This window comes from Thamnophis sirtalis, unplaced genomic scaffold, assembly GCF_051295495.1.
Source record: "Thamnophis sirtalis isolate CommonGarterSnake01/CBP01778 unplaced genomic scaffold, rThaSir2_p1.2 scaffold_2, whole genome shotgun sequence".
NCBI classification, from domain to species: Eukaryota; Metazoa; Chordata; class Lepidosauria; order Squamata; family Natricidae; genus Thamnophis; species Thamnophis sirtalis.
Window position 1 is genome coordinate 177,311,223 of NW_028261382.1, and position 12,407 is coordinate 177,323,629.

Below are 12,407 nucleotides of genomic sequence, written 5' to 3' on the forward strand. Positions count from 1 at the left end.
GGTTACTTATGGACGTATCTCTTTTCAAGTCTACCCCTCCTGTTATATCTGGTAGGAAAGGCCTGCTTTAGTCCCCATTGGTAAGAAAGGGTCCTCTCTCAGGAGGAGACTTTTTTCTGGCTGTGGTGCCCAGCTCTGCAATCTCACCCAAGGCACTTAAAATAAACCTGCCTTTACCACTGAGTTGGTATCTTGATAGTAAGGATGGGCCCCTGTTCATGGCTTGTTTGAATGCCTGGGAGTCTTCCTGATTGCTATTTTTATGATATTTTATTTTATTTTTTTAAACTCTGGGTGATTTTGGGTCTTATTCTCTTTTAGTTGTGAGCCATCAAGAAACATGTATGTGAGATGAGTGATTGTAAATTTACTAAATAAATAAATTAGGAGAGAATTGTATCATATGATGTCTGCCCATCTTTGTGTTTTTTTTAAAAAAAAAACTATTGTCAATAAAACCTTTATTTTACTATGTTGAAATAGTTTCAAGGCTGGTAGAGTTTAGGAATGCACCCTACTTCCTGTGCAGAAATCAGATAGAAAGACATTTGGAACTGTTATTTCATTGACGGGAACATATTATCAGCAGTAGAGAATATATGAATCATTATGTGATTTTTATCTTTTTTTTTCCCCAGTGTCCATCTGTACTATTTGTTCCCAAGCTTGGAGGAAGGAGGATTAGCAACGTACCGTACTGCCATTGTTCAGAATCAACATCTTGCAATGCTGGCTAAGGTATATATATATATGGTTATTATTGCATCTTGGTTAGTGATAACTATAATGCCTGGCTGATCGGTTGGTTCATCCCATCCCTCATCCTTTTGCAAAGCCTTTATATGTGTAACAACTTGCCTCTAGAAGTTATGAATGTTCCCACACTGGACGTTTTTAAGAAGTAATTGGACAACCATTTGTCAAAATGGTATAGAGCAGTTTGTTTTTAGCAATAGCAATAGCAGTTAGACTTATATACCGCTTCATAGGGCTTTCAGCCCTCTCTAAGCGGTTTACAGAGTCAGAATATCGCCCCCAATAACAATCCGGGTCCTCATTTTACCCACCTCGGAAGGATGGAAGGCTGAGTCAACCTTGAGCCGGTGAGATTTGAACCGCCGAACTGCAGATAACAGTCAGCTGAAGTGGCCTGCAGTACTGCACCCTAACCACTGCGCCACCTCGGCTCTTGGTTTTTGTGTGCCTAAAGGGCATGTGCATCCCTTGTGCTCCCCTGCTCCCCAGTGCATGCGCCCCCCCCTCGCCCATTTTTGGCTTTCCAGGCCCAAAATGCAATGCAACCACCCCATCTGTGCATGCACCCCCTTGCACATGCACATCCCCCTCCATGCGCCCTACCTCTGTACATGCATGGCAGAGACCCGAAGACCAGATGGCCGGCGGGAGGCGCACACGCGCATGCATGGTGGAACTGGGCTGGGGCGATGGCTGGCGTGCCCACAGAGAGGGTTCTGCTTGCCACCTGTGGCACACATGCGATAGCTTTGCCATCATGGGTAAAGGGTTTCCTGCCAACTCTGCATCTCTGTTATTCTCTTCTGTTATTCGGATTAGCTTTTGAGTTTTCAGGTTTTGAAAGTGGCCTAAAGCTGGTGCTCTTCAAGCCTTCAAATCATGAGACTCAATCTCTAATATGACTGCAGAGGTTTGGTTAGCTGTAGGGGCAGAAAGGAGATAAAACACTTTGCATTTTGGAAATCTTGCAGTGATCATAAGGAGCTTAATATAGTCTGCATGTTATTAAAATGAATAGGAACTTATGGAAGGAACTCAATTGCAGGTGAGGCTTTCAGACTCAGAGCCGAGGTGGCACAGTGGTTAAATGCAGCACTGCAGGCCACTTCAGCTGACTGTTATCTGCAGTTCGGCTGTTCAAATCTCACCGGCTCAGGGTTGACTCAGCCTTCCATCCTTCCGAGGTGGGTAAAATGAGGACCCGGATTGTTGTTGGGGGCAATATGCTGACTCTGTAAACCGCTTGGAGAGGGCTGAAAGCCCTATGAATGCGGTATATAAGTCTAACTGCTATTGCTATTATGATTCAAAACATAAAATCTTCCTAATATCTTGGTCCCAACTGATTAGCCATTGCTTGTGATTCTAAAATCTCAGATACCCGGAAGACATCAAGGTGTGTTCTGAACCAATAAGTTGCAGGAATAGCATTGAGCTCTTTTTTCATATTTTTATGACCTGGCCTATCAACCTGTTGAAAGGACCTTAATGATTTCCATTATGCCTGTGGAAAGTGATTGTGAACGACGGTGTGTCTTTGGTAAGAAATGGCTGAAAGTGATGGGTGGTCGGTTTTCATCACAAACACGTAAGACTAAATTATGTTCTTGGGAAGTGCTAAAATATTTCCGTAATGAAATGTTGGAATGCAAAACCTACTCTAAATAGATGGAATTGAAAAGGTCAGAACTGCCAAAATGAGTTTGAGCAACTATGCAGTTGCCCTATTGATGACATGGGCTGATAGTTCAGCCTTCAGAAGGGGCCCCCTCAAAGCTCCCAGCTGAGGTGCTGGAATATAAAGTTGGGTTTGGCAATTCACACATAACGCAGACACAACCGATCCAACTTAAAACAGAATGGGAAAAAGAACAAAACTATTTCTTATTTTGTAATCAACCGGCCTGTTTACTAATCTTATGCTTTAAGGAACTTCAGAGTTCTTGATGTTCTTTGATCTTGTTTCTTCTTCACCTTCTCAGTAATGTCATGCTAGTCATGATGGTATCTAGTTGGATAACGAAACATCTTCAAGCAAACAATCAAGGACACCACAATTTAACCCTGAGCTACAAATACGCATGGTTACTTTTGTATATAATTTTATATATTACATACTATACATACGTGCAGTATATTTTATTACAATATATTTTATTATAGTGAGGTGTTTTTTTTTGTTATATTGGTATTGCTCTCAACTCCATAACTGGCCTTCATTAGCAGTTCCTTCTAGCTTGGCCCATTGCAGAATCAAGTTTTATTACCCAGTTGGCAATTGACTATGCAGGATGGGATGTTGGGTTTATCAATCTGGGTTTATCAAGTTGCCGAAGGCTGTTATAAGGAGTCCCTGAAAATTTACTAAGTAAAGTTTTTCCATCACTATAGCTGCAAGTAAGAGAAGCTTTAGCTGCTAAACAGTATCGATGGGTCAGTTAGTGAATGGGCCTCAGAATGGCACATGGAGTTCAATGTAAGCAAGCAAAAAGAAATTTACGTTGATGTCTAAATTTGCACACATATATTAGTGGGAGTTGAGATAGCAGTGAGTGTTTAGGAAAGAGATCACAGCAGATGTGTAAAAGATTTTAAAATGTGCTGCAAAGATGACATGATTGTATAAATAAAATTAAAATTAAAAAAGAAAAGAGACCTTGAAATTGGAGTGAAAATACCAACACAGTGTACATGAATGAATTTGTAAGAGGCAGAGTTAAGCACATCATCAGCTTAGAGTCATTATGTTGCCTCAGATGGTCCAAGAACAGCCCGTCTTGAATTTCTACTGACCCTCATCTGGCACCAATTTTGAACTGAACCTTTGTTGATTAGGTCCTTGTAAATAGCCCTGAGCAGTAAATCCTTTCTGAACTGCAACTTAATGAACAGGTCCTGGTCCTTTGCGCCTGAGAGAATTCCATGCACAAGGCTACGAGGAAGGGAATTAAAGCAGCCAGTTTTGGAGAATCATTCCCCCTTTCCCCACTTATTTTTTTGGGTGGGGGAATTATATGATATTTCTGGTGGGCACATTTCAAAAATAATTGAGGAACCAAAAAAAAAGTGCAGCATAGAGAAACCAAAATTATTAGAGGGCTAGAACAGTCACCCGTGAGGAAAAATTGTAGTGTCTTGATCTGTAGCTGAGAGTAAAGTTGAATGAAGAGATGCAGAATTTGCAGGATTTGGAACATGAGGAGAGATATTTTTTTCTTCCATGTTTACAATATCAGATATCAAGGTTATCTCTGAAAGTGAATGAGCCAATGGTCCAGAATCACTAGCAGGAGAACTGACTTACATAGCAATAGTTAGACTTATATACCGCTTCATAGGCTTTCAGCCCTCTCTAAGCGGTTTACAGAGTCAGCATATCGCCCCCAACAACAATCTGGGTCCTCATTTTACCCACCTCGGAAGGATGGAAGGTCAACCTTGAGCCTGGTGGGATTTGAACAGCCGAACTGCTGAACTGCAGTCAGCTGAAGTAGCCTGCAGTGCTGCATTTAACCACTGCGCCACCTTTGGCTCATGACACATTGAACTGGAATTTGGTGGCATGAGATGTGGTGAGAACCATCTCTTTAGGACACGGTCTTCTGCTTGAGCAGGGGGCTTAACTAGAAGACCTCCAAGGTTTCTCCCAACCCCATTTTCTATGTCTAAGACTACATAAAGGAAAGATTAGTTTAGAGTTCTTTTTTTTTCCTGATGGCTATTCAGTATCTCTTCAAACACTGGCAAAATTCCCCACATCCCAGCTACAGGGAAGCAACAGTGGTGGAGAAATATTTCTGGTCTTCCTAAATGCATTTAGGTTACTATTGTATGACAGAATGCTGGATTGGATGGGGTGATTTTGTATCCAGCAAGCTTCTACTAGGCTACTATAGCAATAGACTGAGCAATTTACAGAGTCAGTACATTACCCCCACAAAACCTGCGTCCTCATTTTACTGACCTTGGAAGGATGGAAAGCTGAGTCAACCTTGAGCCAACCAGGATCAAACTCCAGGCTGTGGGCAGAGTTAGTGTCAGGTGCTGCTTCATTTAATAATCAGGAAAGAAAACCACTCAACTCCGTTTGGTTGAAATCAAGTGTACTTTTACTAATTACAAACGAATAGTAGCAAAGCAAAGCTGAGTCTGGTTAATTGGGCGCGAAAGCAATGAATATCATGTATAGTTCAATCCCCTCCCCTTGGCAATAGCAATAGCAGTTAGACTTATATACCGCTTCATAGGGCTTTCAGCCCTCTCTAAGCGGTTTACAGAGTCAGCATATCGCCCCCAAGAACAATCCAGGTCCTCATTTTACCCACCTCGGAAGGATGGAAGGCTGAGTCAATCTTGAGCCGGTGAGATTAGAACCGCTGGACTGCAGATAACAGTCAGCTGAAGTGGCCTGCAGTACTGCACCCTAACCACTGCGCCACCTCGGCACTCCAGTCCATAGTCCAATTATAATGCACCCAACTGTCAGGTGGGAGATAACTTCAAAAAACCTCATCAGGATGGAATGCTGGACAGTTAACCTTGGTGGGAAACTCCCTTCCTCCACATGCGCAATGAGATGGTCAGGACAGCTTCTAGAACATTCCTCCAGCACATAATGATTCCCCTCCCAAATACCATGCCCCCCCCCCCCGTTTCAATGGCAGCCGCAAGGCAGAGGCTGACAGTTAGTCTGGAATACTGCATTCTAACCACTGCACCACCAAGGCTCCTCTCTTCCTGCTCTGGAAGCGATTTGAATTGTGGCCTTTCTCCTTGAGTCCTGATTTTGTTTGCCTGAAAATTATTCCCACTAACAATCCTTCTAAGTACCGGCATAATGCGAGAGCCTGCCTTGTGAAAAATTTATGGGGATGCTAGATGATACTGAAAACGTCGAAGTGACTTACTGACAACCGAAAGAGTTTCCGATTGATCTTTCAATTTACTTTCCCTTAACTAGCGCCACTTATGCTCCCGAACATACATAGTTCATTGATTTCCCTTTACGCTTCCTAGATGCCTCTAAGTCCCCTTCTCTCAATTTTCATCATCTCTCTCTCTCTCTACACCTTTTGCCAGGTGCCGTTGCTCTTTATCCTTGTGAACATTTATTCTGAAGCTGTTCTTTTCTGACTGTCGTGAGCGTCATTAATATGAAGAAGAAAGGTTTTATTTTTTGTCTCCGTGCCGGATTTATACCTCTCGATCCAAGGGTGTAAATGGGAAGTTGTTCAGGTGGTTGTGGTTCATCTTTTCCCATATTTAGGATTCATTTTGCGTTCTGAGCATGCAGCGATAGCAAAAGGAGATATTTCGGAGGAGTTGGGTCCAGACCCGCCCCCCCTTTGTTAGCTGCTCTTATACAGTTGCTGAAGTCCAGCTGTGGGAGGGTTTGGTTATCTTTCTGGATTTCAAAAGAATACTAGAATCATTGTTGTCATTTTTTGCTTTACTTGCTGGTCTACTCAAAATTGATTTATCCTCCAAGTTGACGCAGCTCACATTTAGCTCGGTGTTAGGTGGGGAGATTTAGTTCCCTGTGATTTGTGCCTACAAAGTTCCAGAACGACATGAAATGAAAACTCAGTGAGAGGGGAAGGATAATCGGATTATTTCTATGCCCGTACTGATAAAAGATGGGAAGAAGCCCTTTTCCAGCCTGATTCCTGGAGATAATTTAGGTCAGTGATGTCGCCGCGTGCCAAAACGGCACATGTGCATGTTTACATCCATACTGCAATGAATGTGTGACACCCCCCACCCACCTGCGCATGTGTGTGCAATCCCCCCATGCTCCCCCCGTGCATGCGTGCATCTCTTACATCCCATTTTGGGTCTACCAGGCCTCCCTGAAAACTCCTGGTACTAAAACCGTGGCACGGGGGCGCGCTGCAACTCCCCCCCCTCCAACCCCCCGCACATGAATGGCAGAGACCCAAAAATCAGCTGGCTAGTGGGAGGTGCCCGCACATGCGTAGTGAAGCTGAAAATGTTCAGGGGGGGGGGGAAGGTGCTGCTTCTTTAAGGAGTTTATTCATTCTGGTTCACTCTTAAAGTAAACTCTTAAAGTAAAGGCATCTTTGGAGGAGTTCGACCAAAATCTCATAAGAATTTGTCTTTATTTAATGCACGGGAGGGGGGTAGTTGATATTAACAAGATTCAAATGATTTTCAGAATATGCACAGCCCTGTTTAGTATTCTAGAGCTGCATGTTTCACTTACATAATCTTTTCCATGAAATATTTTTAGGGAGTGAAACATGAAATACACTGATCTATAGGTAAAGGTAAAGCTAGTCGTTCCCTACTCTAGGGGGCGGTGCTCATCTCCATTTCAAAGCCGAAGAGCCAGCACTGTCCAAAGACCTCTCCGTGGTCATATGGCCAGCATGACTAAATGTCGAAGGGGCACAAAACGTTGTAACCTTCCCACCAAAGGTGGTCCCTATTTTTCTACTTATATTTTTACATGCTTTCGAACTGCTAGGTTGGCAGAAGCTGGGACAAGTCACGGGAGCTCACTCGGTTAAGCAGCGCTAGGGATTCGAACCACTGGACTACCCCCTTCTGATCTGCAAGCTCGGTGTCTTAGCCACTGAGCCACCGCGTCCCTATACACTGATCAATAGAAACACACAAAAGTGCAGAGTGAACTCTTCTAATGCATACAGGGAACACAGATGATTAAAACACCTTTTGCTATATAGGATGGATGAATGAATGATAGTGGAAGCCCAGTGAATTTTCTAGGCCAGAATTACCATAAATTGCACAGTCCTTTTCATTTAAAAAGAAGATAACCAGATAACATGATTTCTAATCAGGAATCTACATTTCAAAAGAAATGAAAGCCTAGGTGGAGCTGTGGAGTAAGGCATCAATATCTTTGAAAGAGATGCTTGAAAGTTTGCCTGCTGCTTTTTTTGAGAGAGACAGAGAAAAATACTACTAGAATATATCTACATGAGCAAGAAGAGGTTCTATAATTTTGCTTTTATCCCTGTGCTCTGTGTTTTAATGCATGTTTTTCAGCAAATAAAAGCGTATAATACAATGGTATTGTCTATATTCCTACCAAACAATTTGATTTTTTTCTTAAGAATTTGAGAATTCTGATCCCTTGCAAACCATGATTTGCAAAGTAGGAATAAGCTGTAAAGTGTTTTGATTGTTTCTGGTTTGGCAAGTTCTACAAACAACCATTATGGGGTTATATTGATAGTTTAGTGAATTTATATGATTTCATTCAGTTAATTGCTTCACTATCAGAATTATTGGTTCCATAATGAATGGATATTAGCTCAAACTAATATCCATCCTCATAATAAATCCAATTCCCTTAGACGCACAGTATGCAGATCAGCTTCAAACTGTGGTCACACACACAGATTTAATGGGCAACATGTGTTTCAATGAAACGATAATGAAAACTTTTTGATGTGTGTTAATGCTAAAAGGGAAGACAATGATTTGGTTTATAGATAACATTAAGCCAATTTTTATTACCTCAAGTCCAAAGCTACTTTTGTATATGAGCAAAATAATCAGCTCTCTGCCCTTTGATCCTTGCCTGTTAAACTATCATTGTAGATAAAATTAGGAGAGGTGAGTTGCATCCTCCCCCCATCTGGCTTCATCAGCTAAGGTCAGCATTTAAATCCAGGATTAAATCATGGTTTGTACATGATTTATTAGCAATCAATTTAGGAGGAGTCGCCATCATTGTTCCCTTTACTTACTGGTTTGAATATAATCTGAAAGGAAGAGGAAAGTATCATGAGTTATTAGCTAATTAAGGGTATTTATCCACTTTTCAGATCCATCCATCCCATTTTTAATTATAAATTATTTCAAAGGATCAGTTTCCCATTGGCACAGGGACCAGATTTTAATTTCTTATTATTTATCGTGCAAATGCATTTGCCTTACTTCACTGCTGGAAGTACAGTAGAATTTCTGGTATTTAAAACCAAGCACTTGCCAAGGGGCCAATAGCTCTAAAGTGGCTGCATAACATTACATAAATCAGTGTCATTTCCATTTCATTTCAGCACAGAGGTTAATATATACGCCCAGTGATATAATTAAAAATCAGAAAAATTAACATTCTGATTTTCATATGAAAGTCGCAACTTTGAAAAGGAAGATCCTTGGCGTTTGATTGTTTCATTACACTTTAATAATTAACGCACCAATTTGTTTGGAAATAAATGATCACAGACATTCCTCTCCAAGTATAAACCAACCTTGAGTTGATATTAGTCGATAGTACAACATTTACTCTTCCCCATGGACAGATGCAGTAGGTACTTTTAATCATCCATTAATATCACCATTAATCTGCATTATACAATTTGATTATTCAGCTCTGTCAAGTAGGATATTTTTTTCCAGGAATAAATAACCCCAAATATTGAACAGAATCAGAACACTTGTAAATTTAATATTATTTCCTAATGCTCAGATTCTTGGATTGTTGAAATATCTACCAATAATTACTTACTATGAGCAGCAAGACGTACATTCATAAAACCAGATGCTTTAACAAAGTCAACCTGCTTGTGTTTGAGAGCTATCGAGAAGACACTTGTGGTTGGGGTGAGGAGTTGGTGCAGAGGTAACATTCAATTTTTTCCCTACAGGTTACTTGGTGGTGGGGGTGGGGGTCCTGCGACTGAGTGGGCGTGGTCACTCAGTCACAGGACCACCACCACCAAGCCATGCCCACAGAACCCAGTAGGAAAAAAAGTGTGCTATGAGCACAAGAAGGGCTCATAGTGAATGCTGTGGCAGACAAAAGCCGAACTTTGCTCCCTCCATTCACAGCGGAGTTGCTACTCCCTTTATCCTCCACCCCGGCCCCCTCCCTCCTGGGGACTACCTTAAAGGGACAGGCTGGAGCAGCCCTGCTGTGAATGGAGGGAGAAACATTCGGTTTGGGTGGGCAGGTTGAGCGGCCGGAAGGACCGACTGAGGCGGCAACTGGGCGGCCCAGCATGGGAGAACCGGGGGTGATTTCTACCAGTTCGGGGAACCGATTCAAATCGTCCCTACCAGTTCACTCGAGCCAGTCTGATGCGCTTGAATTTCACCCCTGATCCTGTGGCTGACTCACCACATGGTTTTGTATTTGAGGATATGCTTTCTGATCTGCCCCCTTGTCTAGGGAGGACAATTGCGATCAGTACGTGGAACGTTGCGTTGCTGGTTGCAATTTCCAGGTTTGTTCCCAAGCCGTTTTTTATTGCCACTCTCGCACTTTCCTGAAGGTACCAAAATAAGACTCCAGATTTCTGCCTACCCCATCTTGTCCAATAATTAATTTATTCGTTTAAAAATAAATGCTGAAAATGTTGATTTAAAAAAAAATTAAAAGGACTTTGGAGACATTCATATATAGGCTGAAAGTGTTGACATTTAAATGGCCCTGGGCAGGCTCCATCGGGGTAATATTTCTTCATCCAAATCAACCTGGGGACAGGCATATAGGTGTGTTCTGGATAAATGAGATCCACACTCATTTGGGTGACTTTGGATCAATTAGTGAACTTTCTTTACAAGATTGTTTGTTTGGAGGGAAATATAAGAGGGGCATCTATGTATACATTGCTTTGAGCACCTGAATAAAATAAATCTTTATAAAATAGATTAAGCATATCAGGAATATTGTAGCAATAGTGTTGTCTTGATTTATTGTTTACGTAGAGTATTAGCACTTAGGAAAGGAGACTTAAGGAGCCAAATTTAAAGTAGGCTTTTATTTATTATATTTCAACCCACGATGTTGTTATCCATCATTTTAAAACATTTTAGAGGCTTGGAGTGTTTGTGAGATGAATGCAGCATTTCTGCCAGTTTCAGTTTAGCATCCACTACATTCATCAAAACATTGTGCAAATTATAATAATTAGTGCAAGCAAACAGGTCAATTAAGTATATCTCTGGCTCACAATATCTTTTCCATTTGACCTTCTTTCTGAAAATGATCACTGTAGAAACCCATCCATAATCCTGTTTGTGCCTGTCTTTCTTCGTGATGCATATGGTGCGTTCTTTCAGACATCTGTCATTTAACAAAATAACCTGTCTCGCTGTTTTGTAGAAGCTGGAGCTGGATCGTTTTATGCTTTATGCTCATGGACCTGATTTATGCAGAGAATCAGACCTGCGGCATGCAATGGCCAACTGCTTTGAAGCCTTGATAGGTAAGAAAACGATGCTGTGGCTTCTGTGTATTGTAAGTTTGCTCTCTTAAGTCAGCCTTCATCGTACAGCTGTGGTGGCGCAGTGGTTAGAATGTGGCGTTGCAGGCTAATTCTCCTGCCTGCCAGCAGTTCGATCCTGACCGGCTCAAGGTTGACTCAGCATTTTATCCTTCTGAGGTTGGTAAAATTGGGACCCAGATTGTTGGCAGCAAAATATTGACTCTGTAAACTGCTTAGAGAGGACTGTTAAAGCACTGCGAAGCGGTCTATAAGTGCTGATGCTATAGTAAGCATGTGCATTCTGTACAGATTTCATATTCATTTGACAGGAATGGCAAACTTGTGACCAAGGATTATTTTTCGTAGTTTCCAACATCTGAAAAGTGCTTTTTCAAGATGGACTTTCTTGTTTTTCTTTGAATATGTTTCACTTCTCATCCAAGAAGCTTCTTCAGCTCTAACTGGGTGGTGGGAAATAGAAGGATTTATAGAAGGATTTGCATTCTTTCAGAGAGTTGTTGAGGTCACCTGGAGATTTAGCTGTGTCCATACGGTCACCTGAGTAGTGAAATAGCAATAGCAGTTAGACTTATATACCGCTTCATAGGGCTTTCAGCCCTCTCTAAGCGCTTTACAGAGTCAGCATATCGCCCCCAACAACAATCTGGGTCCTCATTTCACCCACCTCGGAAGGATGGAAGGCTGAGTCAACCTTGAGCCGGTGAGATTTGAACCGCTGAACTGCAGAACTGCAGTCAGCTGAAGTAGCCTGCAGTGCTGCATTTAACCACTGCGCCACCTCGGCAAATCAGCCTACTTGGAAGTGCTGGAAGTCTACAATTGCTATGTTGTAGACAGGATATCACGTGTATCAAACTCGCAGTGTCATGTTGCTGTCATGTGACGTTTCATGACATTTCCCCCCTTGGTGGAGCTAGGGTGGGCATGGCCTGTGCGTGACACCCCTGAGATAGATGGGGTGGTCTCCCTCCTGCTCTGTTGACGGGGCTGTTCAATTTTGACAAAGATGGCTTCTTTGGCCCCTCTTTCAACCCAGCAATCTTCTCTTTCCGGCATTGTCACCCAGACCATCACATTTTGACCATGCGGCTGCCAAAAATCTTCAATTCAGTTTATTATATTTTGATGCAGAAATACTACATGTACCTTACAAAGGGGATCCCAAACTTAATTTTCAAAATGAAAAGAAAAAAAAGTGTGGGTGGTGGTGGGTAGATTTTCCCCACGGAAATCTTTAAAAAAATAATTTAAAATCACATCTCGGTCCACATATAAATTTAGCTGTATTTGCTTATCCTAACTGTGCTCAACGTATCTCATAAATCCGCTTCTAATAAATATTAAGACTTGCTATTGAAATTGCAAGATGAGAGGCCTTAAAAATGAACTAAGGTCATTTAATTCTCTTTTAGAAACGGAGCACGG

General features: G+C 41.9%; 1 protein-coding gene across 2 annotated transcripts in view; it reads left to right on the plus strand.

Annotated features, from left to right (window-relative positions):
* DROSHA (drosha ribonuclease III) overlaps positions 1-12,407 on the plus strand; it is a 109,493-nt gene that overhangs the window by 61,860 nt on the left and 35,226 nt on the right. For both annotated transcript variants that reach the window (XM_087707587.1, XM_087707589.1), the window contains exons 21-22: positions 639-738; positions 10,859-10,961. In XM_087707587.1, coding sequence (XP_087563713.1) covers positions 639-738; positions 10,859-10,961 — 203 coding nt within the window. The remainder of the gene's footprint in view (positions 1-638; positions 739-10,858; positions 10,962-12,407) is intronic.